Source organism: Nuphar pumila, chromosome 2 (genome assembly GCF_984573655.1).
Source record: "Nuphar pumila chromosome 2, dmNupPumi1.hap1.1, whole genome shotgun sequence".
NCBI lineage: Eukaryota > Viridiplantae > Streptophyta > Magnoliopsida > Nymphaeales > Nymphaeaceae > Nuphar > Nuphar pumila.
In genome coordinates this window covers 100,464,413-100,485,467 of record NC_143250.1, presented here as the reverse complement: position 1 = coordinate 100,485,467, position 21,055 = coordinate 100,464,413, and the positions used below count along the sequence as shown (strand labels likewise).

At 40.8% G+C, this 21,055-nt stretch overlaps 1 protein-coding gene across 1 annotated transcript in view; it reads left to right on the top strand.

Moving 5' to 3' along the window:
• LOC149846387 (uncharacterized) overlaps positions 1–14,756 on the top strand; it is a 34,790-nt gene extending 20,034 nt beyond the window's left edge. The window contains exons 4-8 of the mRNA XM_089997968.1: positions 7,938–7,981; positions 9,154–9,346; positions 9,513–9,657; positions 12,679–12,779; positions 13,040–14,756. Coding sequence (XP_089854094.1) covers positions 7,938–7,981; positions 9,154–9,346; positions 9,513–9,657; positions 12,679–12,779; positions 13,040–13,180 — 624 coding nt within the window. The 3' untranslated portion in view covers positions 13,181–14,756. The remainder of the gene's footprint in view (positions 1–7,937; positions 7,982–9,153; positions 9,347–9,512; positions 9,658–12,678; positions 12,780–13,039) is intronic.
• The last annotated feature ends 6,299 nt before the right edge of the window (positions 14,757–21,055 follow it).

Below are 21,055 nucleotides of genomic sequence, written 5' to 3'. Positions count from 1 at the left end.
TGCAACAACCGAGTCATCGGAGCCGCTATACGCGAGAAATCTTGAATGAATCGACGATAATAACCCGCCAATCCCAAGAAACTTCTAATGTCTGTCACCGTCTTCGGTTGTTCCCATGACAAAACGGCTTCCACCTTGGCTGGATCAACCTCTACACCCCTCTCGGATATCACGTGACCAAGAAACATCACCCTATCGATCCAAAACTCACACTTGGAGAATTTAGCGTAAAACTGATGTTCTCTCAGTGTCTGCAGCACGAGTCGCAAATGCTCTCGGTGATCTTCCACACTCTCCGAATATATCAGGATGTCATCTATGAACACGATGACAAAAGAATCCAGCCACAATCTGAAAACCCGATTCATCAGATCCATAAATGCCGTAGGGGCATTTGTAAGTCCAAAGGACATCACTAAAAATTCATAATGCCCATATCTGGACCTGAACGCTGTCTTAGGAATATCTTCGGTTTTAATCCTCAGCTGATGATAACCCGAACGAAGATCGATTTTCGAGAACACCTTGGCCCTTCTCAACTGATCAAACAAATCATCGATCCTAGGCAAAGGGTACTTGTTCTTCACCGTTACTTGATTCAACATGCGGTAGTCAATACAAAGTCGCATTGAACCATCCTTCTTCTTAACAAAGAGGACCGGGGCACCCCAAGGGGACACACTCGGTCTAATAAATCCTTTGTCAAGAAGCTCCTGCAACTGCTTTTTCAGTTCCCCTAACTCAGTAGGTGCCATGCGATACGGAGCGCGAGAAACTGGTGCCGTACCAGCCACTAGCTCGATCGAGAACTCAATTTCTCGATGCGGAGGCAAACCCGGCAAATCCTCGGGAAAAACATCCGGGAATTCGCGGACAACATCTAACTGATCCAAGGGCGTCGCCTGACTGTCTTGAGCAGAAACACTGGCCAAGAATACCATGCAACCCTTCTTATGGTACTTGGAGACCTTCAAAGCTGACACGATCCTCACCCCATCGGTCGGTCTCGTCGAATGGCACAACAATGCAGACAATTTGGGGTGCTCCAAGATTACCTTCTTGCCCTTACACTGGAGGGTCGCATTATGCTTGGACAACCCGTCCATACCCAAGATGACATCATAAAATGTCATATCCAAAATGACCAAATCGGCGGACAACTCATGGCCTTCTATCACCACGCATACGGATGGAAAATACTTTCCGCAGGAAGAGGATGCACCCATAGGTGACATCACATCAAGAGCCCTTTCGAGGCTAGATGGAACTAATTCAAGCAACTTTTCAAACGAAGAAGAAATAAAGCTGTGTGTTGCACCTGAATCAAACATAACACGTGCAAAGTGTTCGACAACTAAGAATATACCTTCGATCAGATCAGCCTGATCATCCTGGGAGGTTGCTGTCGCTGCGTAGACCCGTCCATTGATCTTGTGCTGACCTTGCTGCTGTTGAGGCCTCTGCTGTTGTGGTTGCTGCGGCTGTCCACCCGGAACCGCAGGCTTGTTCGGACAGAAAGGGGCGATGTGCCCTGGCTGCTGGCACTGGTAGCATACCCCCTTAAACGATGGGCAAAAACCTAATGGATGATTCTTGCCGCATCTGCGACATGCCGGTTGGGCCTTCCTCTGTTGTCTCTGCGGCTGAGGTCGGCCCTGTTGCGCGCCCTGCTGTCGCCCGTCACGGGTCCGCTGCTTCTTCCCGTTCTGCACTCCCCCTCCTGTTGGAGGATTCTTCCTGGTCCCGCCTGAAGAACCCCCTCCGTTGCCACCCTTCTTCTGGAAGCCACCTTTGGATCGTTCCTAGTCCTCGGTCAGTACGGTGGCTGACTCGATTGCCTCGGCCAGGGTAGAAGGACGACCCCCGAGCACACGAGTCCGTAACCCATCCTTCAGTCCACGCACGAATCTAGCCGCCCTTGCCTTCTCATTCTTAAAGAGGTTCGGGCTATACTTCTCAAGACTCCGGAACCTAGTAGTGTATTCCACGAGACTCATGGTCCCCTGAGTCAGATCGAGGAACCTTTGTTGCATCTGCTCCTCGGCGTAAGGGGGAAAGTAGGCGTCGAGAAACTCCTCCCTGAACGTCTCCCATGGAATCTCATCCCAATCAGCAAATTTCACCCTTCGCAGGGTGTCCCACCAGTTCTTGGCATCGCCCTTCAAGCGGCATGTGCCAAAGGTTGTCTTTCTCTCCTCAGGGACAAGTAAGACGTCAAACACCCTCTCAACCTCCTCGACCCAGCTCGTAGCAGCCTCTGGGTCTGCCTTTCCTGAAAAGGAAGGCGGGTCTAACTTCAGAAACCGCTCGAAAGAAACGCCACCTGCGTTTAGAACAATATTGACCGGAGGGTCACAAGTCGCTGCCTGCGCGGCTGCCTGTGCAGCCTGTGCCGCTTGAGCCGTTTGTGCAGCCTGTGCCGCCTGAAGGTTCTGTGCCGCTTGCAGCGCTTGTGCTGTCTGTGTCGCCTGAGCCGTCATAGTCTCCGTCAAGGTATGGATGGCCTCCATCATGAAATCTCTTTGCTCCTGACAGTTCGTGGGAGCAGCAGTAGAAGACGAAGCGCCTCTACGGGTATAATGCGACATCTACAATGCACATCTTTTTACAAATTAGACTTTTACTTATCCTACCCCCTTAGGGTTGATCACGAACAATAATCGTTCACGTAATCATACCAAGACTTATTAAATTAATACCAATAGAATATTAAACTTTAATTTCATTCAATCACACAAAATTCACATACGTAAAGTAAAAGTATTAAATAGCCATACCAGTGGAGAGAACTGCTCTGGAGGACGAGTCACACTTGTCGAAGCTTCAGGACAGTGCTCATAAACCAAAGTAAAAATTTTTAATACTCAAAAGATGATCAAAATTGCAAGTCTTTGTGGTGGGCTTTGATACCAAACCTGTAACGACCCCAATCCATACCTTTAAAAAAAATGCGGATTTTTTTTTTCTAAGAGTTGCGGAAACCTTCCCAGAGATCTGGGGTTCTCACAGTTCCACTTTCCATTGGATAGCCCATCCACCACAAACGAAGTTGCAATTATCATCCATATCAACCAACTAAAACTCTTTTATTAATGAATAAGAAAATTTTAAAGACAAGGTTTTCTTCAACTGAAAGTAAAGTAACAATTGCAGAAATTAAAAGAACTGAAAGACAAACGAAAGAGCCACTATATCCTCTACTGAAGCTAACAAGTCCAAGTATAACTCATCCATCCCCAGATGCATGTCCAACTTCACTGTTCACCATTTCCTGTGAAAAACCAATTAAGTAGGGTGTCAGAACCGAAATTCTGAGCACAGTTACTTCTAAAGAAACCAGGTGAGAGAAAGAACATGGATGAGATTTCATGCAGTGATTTGAGTGAGTGCAAATATACAATTTGCAACATTTAAATATCTATAACTACCAACAGTTGCATATACTTACCAGTCAAGAACAGTAAAGCAATGTCACATATCGATAACTAAATAACCAAACCTTTCAGCATGATTTCACAAAGTAAAGCGTATGCTACCACCAAATGATGTCATGATATCAAGAATGATCCAAACATGCATGATCTAATGCATAACAGAAAAATGCATGATTATGTGCAATGTATGATTTCTTCTGTTATCTTTCATTTAAGTTCCATCTTTCCATATGCATGCCCTATTAGATGCACACATCTTTAGGTTCCTCTTTTTAATTACCGTGGCCCGCGGATACACCAAACGGGTACAAACCCCGAGGTCAAGTAGGTTCCTAGGGTAGCTTAACACACAATTTGTATTTTATTACTGGGTTCCAACTTAATCCTCGACCGATATCAGGAAACAACACTATCTATCGGAACATTAGACCTCCACATCTAATGTCGGGGACACAACGAACACCCCACGCCCACAAGTGCCACTTCCTTGGTACCATAAACTCACAGCTGTGACTAACACACCACTCCCGGGTAAAGTGGCGGGTTCTCCATAAAACCGTGGCCAGGAGAAGAACCTCAATATCGGGTTCAGGGGCAACAACGCACACAGAGTTTTTGTATCCTCACAGTCTCCCCAAGACCGGATAACTAAGATTCTCATACTCCAGATGAGATATCCCAGAAGGTATATTACACTGTTCTTATTCATTATATTTTTAATTAAGTCCAATTCTTTAAGTTTGTCACACATATGCAAAAGTAAAGTGAAAAAAACGCGTCCTCCCTTGCGGGGACCCATTCGGGACTCCAGCCCGTATCAACCACTAGAACAGTGTAGTAATGAGCCAAGTGATGCATTTAGAAACATATGGGAAAGAAAACCAAACTCACGGCTCTCCAGGCCGATGATGGTCCAATTAGGCCATCAGTGCATCTCATTACAAAACCCAAAATAGTGTTTCATTTATAACACTAAGCCAAAATACCAAAAGCATATATATTCATGCAAATATAGACCCAAGCATATGCATGTCATAATTCATTCATATGCATTTTCAATATGTGTGTGTTACCTACATCACATATGGGGATTAACCAATCCATGGTTTCTTTAAGTGTATGAGTGTACATGTACCATTTCACATACAAATCAAGCATACATGTTCAAGAAGACTTACTAATAATTGAATCATGGTCACACTCATGTAACTACTGCTTAATAAAGTCAATCACATATACATATCACTGGCAGAACTTATAAGCACATATATTAACCTATCATAGAATATACCGTATTATAAGCAGCATTAACCCTGACGAACATAGTTATGATATTGAGCGTGTTCCAACACGCATTGTACTGCTGCTATGCCTGTTATAGCATCGCTCCAGCCAACGCACCTCCATAGTTTCATAACAGAAGTTTACTTTCTTTTTGGCACCGAAGAAACCCACAATATATGAAATTTCATGACAAGAATATCATTTTCTGTTCAATGCTGAAACAGCCCACACATATGCAGTTTAGCAGGTAAAATATTTTAGGTATGGTCAATATTTCATAACCAATTTTAGAGCGAGTCTAAGTATTTAGGAAGATATAAAGAATACAAGCATGCTGGCATGTGTACCCAAATATTCAGAACACGACTATATAGATAATAATAAATAAAGCTATCAGCATATACTTATTAACATTGTATTAACCTAGGTATTGCAGTTATTATTCACAAGCAGGCAACATAGCAACTTTTAGAACATGTTAGAAACAGTAGGTCATACCTGTGTTGCCCACTTAATATTAACATGCATCGATCATTCATATGCAAGTACTTTTCGAACTACTTACTTTGGGGTGGAACACAACATAATGCAACTTTGCAACACAATACACCCGAAAATCACATTAAATCCTACCAAGTTGGATTACCTATGCATGCCGAGCAAAATTTTCCCTTTTTTTTTTCATACTAGTCACAGGCCAGCACCCAGCCGGCTGGGCCTGCTATGGCCCGGTCCAAAAGATGTAGGGCACCCAGCCGACTGGGTCGGCTGGGCCTGTCGCCTCCTACCAATGCACTGGTGGCCAGCAACATGAAACAACGCATTTTTTCCTTTTTTTCTTTTTCATAAGCATATACGATTACTGTTTTCCAGAGAATGACTTAACTAAGGGAAGGAAAGACCCCCAAACTGTTCCGATTTCAAGATTTAGGGCATATTAAGAAAACCCCCAAATCAATTTGATTTGGGTATTTAGGGTTTATCAAGAAAACCCCCAAATCAACGTATGGAATCGAACCCCTGTTCGATTCCTCACCCAGATTCGAAGAAGAACCGTACCTCGAGAAGACTTTTCCGGCGATCGGAGGCTCGAGACGTGCAGGCACAGACGGTTGGTGTCGCTCCCCGCGGCTGTCGTGAAGAAGGGAGCTTGCTGGAAGACTTTGGTGGCTACTAGTGGCTGCGGGTTGCCGCAGCTTTTTTTCCGGCGACCTCTTCTTTCTCCGGAGCGCGCACGCAGACAGGGAGAGAGAGATTGAGTAGAGAGATGGGGGACAGAGTGAAGCAAGAGAGAGACGAGGGGGGGAAAACCCCTAACCCTACTCCTCCTCTTATCGGCCCTCCTCCAGCCGAGATGGGGGTTTCGGTTACGCCCCTTGCGTAACCCCCCTCCTGCCCCCTTCCTTATCTGTTACAGTATTTTCGGGCAACCCTTATCGGGTTGCCCTTTCCTCTTAAAAGGGTTGACATGGGGTGGGGCTCGGGTCCGAACCCGGGACCCGTAACCCGGCCCCCAAAATAATATGGGTCCACAAGTGGATCCAAATGGATCCACTGTGGATCCTCGGATAAATTTTTAAAAACTTAAAATTTTTTTTATTTATTTTTAATCTCACATTAAACATAAAATTTTTAACCCCCAAAATATGGATCCGCAAGTTGGATCCAAGTGGATCCAACTGTGGATCCTCGAATTTGCTTACTATATATATACATATATATATGTATATTTCTAATTTATTACTAGTATTAATATTATTTTAGTATAACGCAAACATTTAAGTGTAAATACCCCTTTATGGGTCCTAGATCCGAAATATGGATCTAGGCCCAATTTGAATTAATTTATAAAAATTTCGGGTTTTACAACAAGAGAGCAAGAGGGAGGGCTCGGCCCCTCCCCTGCCGAAAGCAGAGGGAGCAGGGGGGGCTCAACCCCTCCTCTGTCGACCCAAAAAGAGAGCCAGAGGGAGGAGGGGCTCGGCCCCTCCCCTGCCGACCCAAAAAGAGAGCCAGAGGGAGGAGGGGCTCGGCCCCTCCCCTGCCGACCCAAAAAGAGAGCCAGAGGGGGGAGGGGCTCGACCCCTCCCCTGTCGACCCAAAAAAAGAGCCAGGGGGGGGGGGGGGGGTTCGACCCCTCCTGTGTCGAAAAACGAGGGAACAAGGGGGGGGGGGCTCAGCCCCTCCCCTGCCGACCCAAAAAGAGAGCCAGAGGGGGGAGGGGCTCGGCCCCTCCCCTGTCGACCCAAAAAAAGATCCAGAGGGGGGGGGGGGGTTCTCGGCCCCTCCTGTGCCGAAAAATGAGGGAGCAGGGGGGCTCAGTCCCTCCCCTGCCGACCCAACAAGAGACCGAGAGAGGGGGGGGGGGGGGGGCTTGGCCCCTTCCTTGTCGACCCAACAAGAGAGCGAGAAGGGAAGGGGGTGCTCGGCCCCTCCCCTGCCGACCCAAGAAGAGAGTGAGAGAGGGTACATACCTGCGAAAGGAGAGGAGGAGCCTGGGAGGCGGAGCTGGGGCGTCGATAGGAGAGAGCTCGAGCTCAAGGGAGAGAGGAGAGGAGAGATTATGGCAAAAATTTTTTTTTGCCCTAATCCTCCTTTTCATCGGGGATTTTTTTTATTGCCAAAACAGTGGACAAAAATGACCCTGGGTACGTTGACCGCACCCAGGGTCGTGTTGACCGCACCCGGTGCCGCACGCGCACCCGCGTCGCGTTGCGTCGACGCGGGTGCGGCACCTGTTTTGCCGAGTCCCTGTGACTTAGCCTAATACTTAATTATAATATATCTATATATATAATACATATATGTATATGTACATAATATATATACATACATATCTATGTATATACATACAATTTAACAAACATTGGAATGAATGGCTTTCTCGGGAGGATCTGAGAGTTGCAAATATGCCCTTAGATATTATTCTTTTAATGGTTTAATACATTATATATGAACTGGAGCGTGGTTGAATATGATTCAATTCTGAATCGAGGGTAGGACGGAGTCTTGTAAGTTAGTTATACTGTATACTCTACTATTATTTGCATGTCCCATGCTGATCTGTAGGCTTTGTGGAAGTTAACTTCCATTGCTTGCACAGTTGTGGAATTTCTGATCCTTTTCATTGGAAAAATGATACTTTTATGGTATCTTTGGTATGGTTTGGTGTTGGTTTATGCATTGTTGATGAACTTGTGTGTTTGCTGAACTATGCAGAATAAACCAGCAGCAGCAGGAAATAACTCTGCCACTACTGAGAGGTATGATTGTATATCGCGATTAAAATTTGTGGTCCCCTATCCAACAAAAAGCACCTTTTATTATGTTGGATTTCTAGATTTTACATTTTGTTGCTTTATGAGTGTAACATTCACAATCGAGCTGCCATCAGTGAGATCAATTCTTGCACAAGCTACTCTTAAAGCTTTTTATGAGAAAATTCTTGCAAGCAATGACATGCATTTCTAGTGTGTAAATTGGGCCAGCCTGACCTGTTTGATTTGATGCCTGTTAGGGCCCGATGGTCCAGGTCCTAACCTGGAACCATTGACAAAGCAACTCGGTTATTATTCTGGTGGGCCTGAGTCTTATGGGGCTTGGGCATTAATTTTTTTCCACTACCTGCTGGACTATGTCACATAGACATGGTTACGTATGTGGGGATACAGCCATTTTTATGAAGCTTTCAATGTGACTAGTATATAAGGGGACATGGAACGAGAGCCAAAATGTCGCCACTTTCTGCTAGAGAATTTTGCTGCTGCCACATAAGCCTGTCCTCCCATTTACCCAAATCTCCCATTGGCACTCCCCATTTCTAAGGTGGGCAGTCAACCTAGGGCCTTTGGCTCAATGAGCTCACTTGTCTAATAGATGAGCCAAGCTCAAGGTGAGCATGGACTTGTTTCAGCAAACTCATTACATTAAAAGATTGATTTAATATAATGTAATTCGCATGTGCAAAAATGTGATGGTTAATGCACTGTCCAACTTAGAATGCTGATGTGTAGGCAGTGATGAGTTCTGCTGTTCCCTTTATGGATTTTTAATGCAAAAAGCAAAAGAAAAATTAATTCTTAATCAGGCTGGCTCAAATTTAGCCAAGCCAAGGTTGAGATTGTTTGAGCTTAGCAAGTTGTGAACTCGAGTCTGGTACGTGAACTCGAGTCTGGTACAAGCTGTACTGCTATATACCAACTTGAGCTCCAACAGCTCAAGTCGTAGCCCAGTTTCTTTAGGGTCCTACCCACCTCATGGCAGTGATGTGATCAGTGTGCCATGTGCTGTAAGCAGACGTACTCTTGAAAACATTTATCTTTTAGTAAGGTTTTATTTCAATAATAATTGTCCTATGGAAGTGAGGCATTATATGTGTTACTGCTGCTATTCTTTTCTCTCTCTCTTATATAAATAAACAACATTGTTTTTGTAGAAATGGAGCTAGTGTTCAAGGAGGGGTATCTTTTGATGGAACTTTTCAAGATTCTACACCAAGTCTAAACGCGGATGGTGATCAAACTAATCAACCAGATGTACCGAACCAACCTAAACTCAACTATCACTCATTCATGAAGCGAATACGTTCTGAGAGATGGTCAGAAGCAGATACTGAGTTGTTCTACAAGGTATTTCTGAAAACAGGTTTAGCCTTTTGGTATTTTTCTTTATCATAGGTGATGTGCAACGACATGCAATTGTCTAGATGTCCTGCTTAAGCTTGCTTTCTTGACTTAGATAGTAAGGTATTTTGCTTGTGCAAGAATAACATATTCTATCTGATTCTACCATCAGGCTGTTCGGCAGTTTGGAACAGATTTTGAAATGATCCAGAAACTTTTTCCAGGCCGTTCACGACACCAAGTGAAACTGAAATACAAGAAGGAAGAGCGAAAACACCCTTTGCAGCTTGCTGATGCTTTGGTTAACAAATCAAAAGGTTTCGACTTTAGATGTTGCTGAATCTGTTCTGCTTAGACTCTGTGTGTGCATGTGTGTGCGTGTGTAAAGACTATTTTTTGTTGGTATACCTTTCAATCATTAGATCAGATGTACTATTGCTGTTTATGTTGCCATTTCTGTTCTATTTTTATTTGGAATTTTATACCGGACAAACACTCTTCTGTATTGCATTATTAAAGTGAATTTCTCTTGTATATGTGGCATGGGAATCTTACTATTGCTTGCTATGACTGGTTATCACAGAAAAGTTGGTCATTACTGCTCACATCAGTCGGTTTTAAGGTCAAGAAACTTCTATTGTAGGCTGTTAACACCTGATAAGTGGGTCCGTTTTATGATCCTAATAGCTTCCACTGTTTTGCATCCTCCCTTTTTTTTCTTATCTTTTAATTAAAGCAAGTCAAAACTAACATTAGGGGCTTCTTGTCAAGAAGGTGTTTTCAAGTGTCATCAATGGATGAGTGATGCCTTCATTTTTTGAGTAAATTGCATCTCAACTTAATTCATCTCATACATGGGCCTCTTTACTGGATGTGCACCATATACCCTTTTTGAACTCCTTTTTTGAGCGTCACCCTTCTATGATTGCTGTTTATCCCATCATGCTTGGTCCAAATTCTTCATAATTGTCATCGATCTTCATAGCTGCTTAAGGGAGGTGGCATGGGTTTTGGTTTTGGATTATCCGGTTTATCTCCCTGGTACTTCTGGACTTGATTAACTTGTTCCTGCATGACTTTTTGATGCAAAGGATGAATTATGGGCACCGGCATCTCCTTATCTACTCCATATTTAATAAGTGTCAACAAACTCTTTGAAATTTTGAATTTCTTTTGATCTTCTCGATGAAACCATCTGCAGCTTTTACAGCAAAGTTACATTCCTGATGGAACTTTCTAAGCTATGGTTAAAATATTATTTTGTAAGTATTGTTTACATTGCCATTTTTACTTGTTCCTGCATTCTATGTAGTCAAAATTGGTGAACAGGCACCTAGTTGCCCAATTGTCAAGTCAGCGCCTAGTCCAGGGCACCTAGGAACCCTGGATTTAAAAGGTCTCGACTAGTTCAACTAGTCCCCACCTAGGCGCTGACTAGTCCCCACCCAGGCCCAAACTTGTCTTTTTTCTTATCACTATATAATATATATTATATGTTTTTCCATAATATATATTTATATACAAACTATTTTTTCGATGTATATCTATTTTTCTTCAGATATATAAATATATATTCTTTGTTTTTTCTTTCATATATATGTATACATATGCTTGATATATATATATATATATATATATACAGTCGTTTGTAGGTGCAAACGACTTAGCAAATAAGGTGGAACCCCCTTGTTTGTGTTTTTTTTCTCACATCTAACACCATAGATGTGATCTACAGGTTTTGTTTAGTGGGAACCAGCTTTTGGATCACCGGAATCCGACTTGTATACAGGTTTTTTCTGTGATCCAAAAATCAACAGCTATATAAAGGCATCTATTTTTTCCGACTCATAAAAACATGTTTTTTCAATGAAAAAACATGATCCAAAAGTTTATTCCTATTAAATCAAGCATGCTGAACACATCTATGAGGTTAGTTTGTGTCAAAACAACTCGCAACTTGAGATTCAAATTAGAGTGTAGGTACAATCGTTTGTACCAAATATAAACCCATATATATAAGGGTGCACACGAGCTGCGCTCCAGCCGAGCTTTGGCTCAAAAAGCTTGGCTCGGTTGAGCCGAACTTGAATTTTAAATGTACAAACTCAGCTTGGGTTTGAGCTCGAGCCTGACTCGGCTTGGCAAAATAATTAAAACAAGGGATAGGAGGCAGGATTTGAACCTCAGACCTCCTACATAAATGACCAACACCCTATCCACTTGAGTCAAACCTCTTTTTATGCTTATTATTCAAAAAAAAAATCTACATATCCTAGATCTAGCTGCTATATGACTTTATTAGCCGAGCTTAATTGGGCTAAACGAACAAGAGTGCTTCATCAAACTCGGCTCGTTTACTTATTCCGACGAGTCCGAGCAGGATTTAAACGAGTCAAGTGTGTGTGCGTGTGTGTGTAGATGCTATTAAGTCTTATACAAATATATATTATTATAATTCTGCATTTTCTTAATCTTTTGTTTTGAGTTCCAACTAGGCCCTGACTAGGCCTTTTAGACATCTGCTGCCTAGGCGCCAGCTAGCGGTTTTGACTACATTGTCTGCATTTATTAAAAATGTTGTAATCACATATTATATTGTACAAAACAATGAACACTGTATATGATTCTCCCTTCCTCAGCCTTTCTTGCTAATGTATCTGACTTGAGAAATGTCTACAAAACAAGGTGTTCAAATCAGTTGTATTTTGTCTGAGGAGTCTGGCCTGTTTAATTGTGGATGCTAAGTTTAAACTTTTCATGTTCGTCTTGGATGCACGGAAAAGTCCACTCAACATTCTGGGGCATAAAATTGGTTGGGGTAAACATTTGATTGCTGCAGTACAAATTATTTTTTAGGGAATTTGAGAGATGCTTTGTCTATAAGGGCCTTTTTGGTTGATGCTGCATATTTCTAGGTAAATCATTGTTTCTTTTATTGTTGCAGTTTATGGGAATTTGGTATGCAGTACTGATAGAAAATTTTACTGTCTGAGTGGTTTCAACCTTTGGTCAATGTCCTTATGGATTGGTGGTGTTAATTTGTGGTTTGCCTATTAGTTCAGAATATGATGCTTGACCAAGATTGTAGGTCTGGATTTTCAGTAAATTATGTTTTACAGAAAGTAGGAGGGAAATGCTAAGCTGTACAACACTTTCATTGCAAAAATATTGTTCATCTGGTTCATTTTAGGGACACCATTTATCTTTATGGTCTTATGGATACTTTTGTTTTTCTTCTGCATTTTAGATGCCATAGGCAGAACTGTTATCAATTTCCTGTTTTTTTAAATTGAGTTTAGAAATGTTCCTCAGTTAAGAAAAAACTAATTCTTTTGCAGATCATACCCATTTCCAGTTGGTGATCGATCAATTGCAATCTCAAGCAGAAACTATGTCCTGCAAAAGTGCTGAATCTCCTGATATAGATGAGCAAACAGAGGTCTCTCTCTCTCTCTCTCTGCAAATGTGTTGGGTGCAGGATGGGGGTTTTGCAATTTTTTGATGTTTCGTATTCGATTCTGATCTGAATCACCATGTATTTAGCCGTTTCGGATCCGAACTGTTTGCATCCCTCACACACACACACACACACACGTGTTCATACATGTGCACGCACATATGCGCACTCACAAATTGGTTTCTTTTGAAACAATGTATACTGATATTGATAAGATTATGACATTTCATTTTGATTTCCAGGAAGATGATGGCCAGTTCAAGAATTATAGTCATCTAGATTCTCATGAAACTCATGATGCTGATGAGTGGAGCCATGAATTTTTTGACAACACTTCAACTGATTATGTTGGAAAAGATGATTATAGTGACTATAATCTGTGACTTAACATCTGCAGAAGCTGCCCCATCTTTTCATTCCATTTGTTTCATGAGGGCACCTCATGGCCTGTACAATTCCTGACAAGAAATTCATATGATGCTGATGATGATGGATTTCTCATGGAGCGGACTTTGAATAAATGAAAGGCTTAGCCAAGTTTAAGGCAAAGTTATGTCCAGTCTGAGACTTAGGTTTTAACTATACAATGATTTGCTCAAGTTGGTTATTGGTAGCCCCATTCACCAAGCGATTTTACATGATTGGGCTTGATGAAGCTGAAAAACTAGGGTTCTGTTCACAGAACTGATGCGAGTTCAAAGTTCTAATCTTGAACTATTGCAACAAATTTGGATATTTCCAATTTGAGTCATAGAGCCTTCCTATGTTGGTGGTGCATTTCTCCCCTCCTAAAAGCAAAAACCCATATCCTACTCCTGAAATATTCTCTGCTTGTTTCTCTGCTATTCCACACTATTTCTACTCCACTATCTCCCTTCATGTTCCTCCTTCACCACCTCACTGCTGCCACCACCACCATTATCAACCTAGAACTCAATGAAAAACTGAAAACTTCCTAAGCCCAAATGCTCCTTGGCCTACTACAATGAGCAGACGAATGAAGTGGTGAAGGGTGATGCTCTCTTCTTGAGCAGATTCAGAGACGGCGTCCTCATCACCATGATACCTTCAGGTCATCATGGTCCTGAGAGCCTCCCCTTGCTGAAACAGATTACACAACCTGGCAGCACCAACTGTGGTACCCTTGGCAAGAAGAGCACGGTCAACTGCTTAGTCACCTCTCTGCAAGGATCACCTTCCCGACAAGGCGCAGTCAGATGATGATCGACTGCAGTATCAGCGCAAACATGGTCCTCTTCCTCACCGTGGTCTCAATCCACGGCCCAGTGAAGGCAGCGAAGGTGGAGATCTTCTGGTGGATGGACTCTGGGTTTCCACTGGATACATTGTGCTGCAATTATGTACTCCCTATGTACTGCATTTCTGGATGATTCTGTGAGACTGAAGAAGTGCTGAGAAAGTTGGAGATATTTGTTTGTCTCAAGGACGTATGATGCTTTGGTCTTTGCGACATGCGGAATCAGTAGGTTGGAAGAGGAGTCAATGATGGGTTAAGATTGTACTCTGTGCTTATGTTCATGTTGTTGAGAAGGGCTTGTTTCAGGAGGCTCTAGTTTGTGGTGGTGTGAGTGGGAGAGAATTCTGGTGCAGATGCAGAGATTTTTGGGTTCTTGGATAAGGGGTGTGAGGGAGAAACGGGTGGTGCAGAGGATGCTGGTGTGCAGGGAGTTGAAATGGGGGAGGTTCAATATTGAGGGCTTTGGTACACAACTTTGCTGACACTCAACTGTGGACCCCTTGGTAGAATGCTGTTAAAAGCACGCCTTGAGGCGCAAAGGGCGCGCCTCAAGGCGCCAGCATGAGGCGTGAACAAAGTATTATGTTTTTCAGAAAAAGAAGTTTTTCAGTTATATAATTAGTTTTCAGATTTTTTTCGTTATATAATCAGTTTCTTAGTTACTTTTATATGTTAATCTCATATTTTTTAGTATTTATTTGAGATTTTCTATTTTTTATTGGTTGTTGCTTCATCAATAAAGTATTTTTTTATTTATTTGTATTTTTAGGTATTTTTTTTTATATTTTTTTAAGTTTTCAAATTTTTTTTTTGAGGCTTACGCTTTACGCCTCGCCTCAGTTTTTGGTGGAGCGCCTCGCTACACCTCAATGCTTTTCACAGCACTGGTAGTTACTAACTGTCGGGCAGTAGAAGCATCAACAAGCACCATCTTAGTCTTGGTACTTTCACATCCAGAGGTACTATCTTGGAATAGTGCTTAGAATACTGCCCCCCATGCCAGAGAAGCATTGACAGTTTTTTTTTTATAGTCAAGCTGGGGGGATAAACCCCGTGAGATATTGAACCCGAGGCCCTTTCTTTATGACATTTTCCACTAACCATCTGGCTATCTAATTAGACCCTAGATCACTCAACTTTTACCTTTTTATTTGTGGGTTGTAATAATGTTGCAGCCTTCAACAGGGTGATTATTGTTTTTCAGTTTTGTGATTGTCCCTGTTTATGGGATGTAAAATATGACATCAATCTCATATTTGAACAAATTGATTTTTCATGATTAATGCTTATAGGCAGGACGTTGATCCAATCTATGACAGTTGAATGTTACTAATCGAGAGAATACATTTTGGGCTATGCAATCACAACTGTTCATTTATGCTGGGCTTCACACTGGAAGTGAACTCTACGCTTATATATTTGCTTGAAAGTTCATCAGGATGTCTTTTAGTATCTTTAGGTGCTTTTTTTAGCTCTGTGCTTGCTTTGAAGCTGGATGAGTTTGGATTTTCGATCTCTTAAGTTTAAATTGTTTGGTCTGCAAGAAATTGCTCCTCTTTGTCCTTGTCTTGATCACCCCGTAACTCAAGTCACTACTGAGTTTTGCATTGTTTTTATTGTGTAACCAAGATCTTATTATTAGTTGAAATGCAGTATGTTAAGATATAGGTTAACTGGATATCATTGTACCTGGGCGCAAACGATCTCTTGCACAAGTTGTATGCTCATAGGCAACCTCCCAGTCTGCCCCTGGTAATAGGTTTGTCAGCATGTCTGGTTGGTCTGCTATCAACGATCAGGAAGATGTCTCAAATCAGTTTCTTGATCATGGGTATTGCAGAATTGGCTCGTCTTGCCCATAAAAAGGGAGGAGCTAGGATCAGGTGATGTTCTAAGCGTGTTGCCTTGATTGTGGCAAAATAGCGGCAAGCCCAGCACCACATAAACAGAATGATGGATGGTGACGATGCCATGGCCATGTTGTCCACCTTAGCTCTGGAAGCCCTCCAGGTCTGTCTGGAGCCCCATGTACTTGGCCTTCATGCTCTCCATTTTAAAACTTGCTGGTGTCGATGTCCTTTGCTGTGGCTCATCCTTCCTTTAAGAACTCTGGTGTGCCTTCCGGCAGGCCGCTTGCAATCTGGAAGAATATGATAAACTTATTATGGGTAAAAAAGCCTGATGTTTTTACACCTGATTTTCTTTATTCCATGAAAAACAGGCCAAAATTGACAAAAAAAATCAGGTTAAAGTTTTTTCATGTTTGCTAGAAACATGCCGGAATGGTGGGCCTCACCTGCTGCAATCAAATGGGCCCTCATGACATACAATTAGCTAAGGCTGGTAAGCCAGACAAACATGCAAGATTAAAAGTGCTCAAGCTTGGCTTGTTCCTATGGCAAGCGTAGTCCAGTTTGAGCTTATAATGAGCCCCAAGCTAAACAAGCTGAGCTCGAGCTGACTTGTTTACAAAAACACAAAACAAAACATTCTTTTATAGGTAGAAGTAATAAGAGTACAAAAAAATATATTGTTTCATAACTGGAAGCAGTAAGATTTTATCTCTAAACCTATTGATTGAAATTCAAATACTTTAAACATTTGCGCTACACTTGTAAAATATATATAAATATATTTATTGCTACTTAACAAGCATATACGAGGCGAGCTGAACCGGGAACCTATTTTTCATGTTCGGTTTGCTAAGCCTATTTTTGAGTTGAAATGAACCCTTTATAAGTTGAACACTAGCGGCGCAACTTGTTTCCCTATGTGGTGAGAATGGCCCTTGGTCCGAGCTGTTCATTCTAAGCGGCACATGTATGTGGCTTTTGGCAGCCCACAATGTACAGTTGCTTCCTTTCATGTTCTCTTGGATGTTAGTCACCAATAAGGCTTAGAATTTACAAAAAATAACCGTTCAATATAGTGAAATTGACACATTTTCTGAAATGTTTCATAATTTTCCAAATCCGCTTCATGTCCAAATTCGCAAATGTCCGACTATTTTAGGGCCATTTTACCCTTTCTATGAGCAAACCTCTTGAAGTTTGCGCGATATATCGATACCCTCTCTGGGTATCACAAATTCACACTAAAAGATAGATTCTCACATTTTTTTGGCGTATCTCATGAAATTCGTATAACCAAATCCATGAACTTCTTGTAATTGAAACATGTTGAGATTTTACAAATATTTTACTAAATTTACATATATAATATGAAGTTCACATAACCAAATTTGTAAACTTTTTGTAACTAAAACCTGTTAAAGCTTCGCAAATAGTTCACTAAATTCACATATATAGTACGAAATTCACATAATCATATCTGTAAACTTTTTGTAACTGAAACCTATCAAAATTTTATAAATATTTTACTAAATTCACATATATAATACAAAGTTCACATAACCAAATATGCAAACTTTGTATAACTGAAACCTGTCGAAACTTTGCAAATAGTCTACTAAATTTGCATATATAGTATAAAGTTTGCATAACTAAATTTGTGAACCACTTATAATTGAAACCTGTCGAAACTTCATAAATATTTCACCAAATTTGCATATGTAGTACGAAGTTCACATAGAACAATGCGGATCTCCCTTAAGTAACCGATCATTAAGGAGATATGCAAATATGTGGCAATTTGTGCATATAACACATTGTGAAGTTTACACTCTAAAATGACTATCACAAATAAGGTATTAAATTCACAAATAAGGTAATTGTGAATATGCACTTTATATGACAAATTTGAGAATTTTTATAAATATTGCAAATATTGGAGATGAATAAAATGTGAATTTCCTTTTTTTTAGGAGTTTCTTATGATTATTAAATGTGACCCTTCGATTGTTCATAACCAAGGGTTATTTTTTGCACAAACTAGGGCTTTTTTGTGATCCCCAAGCAGTGGTCTCTAAAGTGCTTTCCCCTGTCAATAATTTTTGGCCACTATTATCGACAACTAACTCTGGTGAGTTTTTTCGAGAAGTTTTGGCAACAATTTCTAGCCACTATTACCAATGGCAGTTCACTGTTAAGCTTTTCATAATCATCGAGTTTTTCCAGTAAGCACATGTTTAACGGTTGAAGTAGTTATTTTTTTGAAACAATGATTTGAATCAGTTAGTTTTTTGAAACATTAGCATGAGTTACTTATTTTGTGGAAGAATTGTATGGCTTTCAAGTTATCTTTTCATGTTCAATAGTATATTACATTGTTTTCATTGATGAAACCATTTGTGTGTGAGTGTTCATTTGTTTAGCTAGTTCCTTAATGATTCATATGCTTTTATTCTCCAGCTTGGTTGTTTATATATTGTGTATTTTGTATTATAAACATGATTAGGGAACACTATTTGTTTATTTTTTTATGTTGTTTCCTTAATGATTCAAGTTTCTGTATTGTCAATAAGCTATTTTGTTTGTTGTTTGCAATGCTTTTTTAATAGCCTATGTCTTATCTCTATTGCTTGCTTGTTTATCTATATTTTCTGTATTCCTATTATAAGAAATCTTGAATTTGTTTATTACAATATGGTGATTGAGAAAAGTGTCTCGAAGGGGTCCATACCCACATCATTTGCTAGTGTTGGAACATGATAGAAAATTTCAAAGAAGAAAATTTATGACCAGGGTGATACTTTCTACTATAAAGTGCGGAGAAGGTTGACACCTAGATAGGGAGGTAGGGAGCCTGCGTTGTTGATAAAAGTCTAGGTGTATGATATTTTTCATAAAAAATACATCACTAATCGGAAACCCAAAAATATATGCTCAAACAAGAAGCATCAACTAACAATTTCATTGTGGCCTAAATCTAAGATATAATCTACAAAAAAAGGTGAAACAGTTTGTGGCCACAATCATGTCTCCCATCTCAGAAGTATCTAAGGAGGAGGAGGGGGGACTCAGTGGTAAAAAAGTTTAACTCATTGGCTCACTCTAAAGTTGTTGCTAACCTCAATACCCGAAAGAGTATATGACATGAGATTTCCAAGTAACAATTGCAAGATTATGAAAGAAGATTGTTTGATATTAGGAAGATTCTTCATAATATCGAACATTTTCATGTTTGGCCTTTTCAAGTAAGAGAATCTGCACATGCTTTTATGGGAGGAATGGGCTGTGTTGTTCAATAACGAATGCTTCAACTCTTTATTTCCTTTTAGGGCTGGCTTGAGACGGATAAAGCGGCATATCTTCTCAGCAATACTTTTTCTGCAACCTCCATGATCAGATGAGCACCCGACCATTTCTCAGCTTGATTGAGAAGAAATGGATTGCTTTTCAGGTAGGTGATGCTGGAGTTTTTTCCTTCTTTTTTTTAGAACTTGTGATGAATGGTATACCCATGTGGGATGACTGTATGTGCAGCTTCTTTATGCAGTGAAGCAATGTCATGAAAATGGTGTTTGTCATGGTGAGCTTCTTATAACAATTATTGCTTTATCAAGTATTTGAATGTTAAAGACCTAACCTTTCCCTTGGTTAGGTGATATTAAGTGTGAGAATGTTTTGGTGACATCTTGGAATTGGGTTTACCTTGTGGATTTTGCTTCATTTAAGCCGACATATGTACCTGATGATGATCCGTCAGACTTCTCATTTTTTTTTGATACTGGTGGAAGAAGGCGCTGTTACTTAGCACCAGAGGTTTTCATTTTGAAACTTTCAAATTTTAGCTTTTCCTTATGTCCTAACATTGAAGGATTAGTTGTCATCTGGTTTATATCGGTCCTTTTGAAATCATACTATTTTAAGTCATTAACTATGTCACAGGGATTCGGCTAGCAGGGTGCCGCACCCGCGTCGACGCGACTCGACGCCAGTGCGTGTGCGGGTGCGGCACCGGGTGCGGTCAACCCTATCCTGGGTGCATTGACCGCACCCAGGATCATTTAGGTTCATTCTTGTTTTGGATTTTTTTTTTTTTAAAAATTTGCCCAAATGGGCTGCGATTTTTTTTAAAAAAAAGTAATGCTGCCAGCAGCTGACCCCCTTTATATATATATATATATATATATATATATATATATATATATATATATATATATATATATATATATATATATTCATTTTTGCCCCTGCCGCACCCCCGCACCCGGGTTTTTTGGAAGTGCCGAATCCCCGCGCCCGCACCCGCACCCGCACCCGCACCCGCACCCATGTGACATAGGTCATTAAGCAACATATTCAAATTTTGAAAAAGAAAAGATCATTAATCATTTGTGAGTGGTTTGTTAATGATATTTATATTCGCATAATTACATTGTGTGTGTATGAGCATGCACATGTATGTTATATATGGGTACGACATGACAGTTTTTTGAGAAGGTGCAGCTATAAAGCATGCCACAGTGCAGAAGCAAGAAAATGCTTATCTGTTGGAATGCAAGTAGATTTACACTTAAACTTGCCTTATAATTCATTTCAATGGGAATCATATCTACTTGTCTCTTTTAATCTCTTTGTAATTTTGCTTCTATATGCTTGGCAAAAGCTTCCTCCTACCTTGCATGAGGAAAATAGAACCAAAGAAAAACGGAAAGAAGCCTAAACTGAGCAGCTTTCGTAAAGCTTAAGTATTATAATGCCCAGGTGACAGGTTAATTGAGTGAACTAGCGATAAGTGTATCCTGGAAATTGGTTCAGCTACTTACAAAACTAGGCATAACTAGAGTGGCCTCCTCATAATCAGAAGTGGAAATGGATTATTCTTATATCATCTTTGTGAGAAATTAGTGGGGAAGTGACTACCCGTATTCTTACATACACAAACATAATTAACCATCATCATGCTCCTGTGCGGAGTTTCATTGGTCGGTGAACTGCCATGTATTATGGGGGTACCTTAAAAGGGTCTCATTTGATGTGATAACCCTGGCAATTTCAACACTGAGTGCTGGCTGCAACTAGAACGATCATGATGATGGAAAGAATGAGAATGGAACAACTAATCCCAAACTTGTAGGGAACTTGAGAAGCTCGTG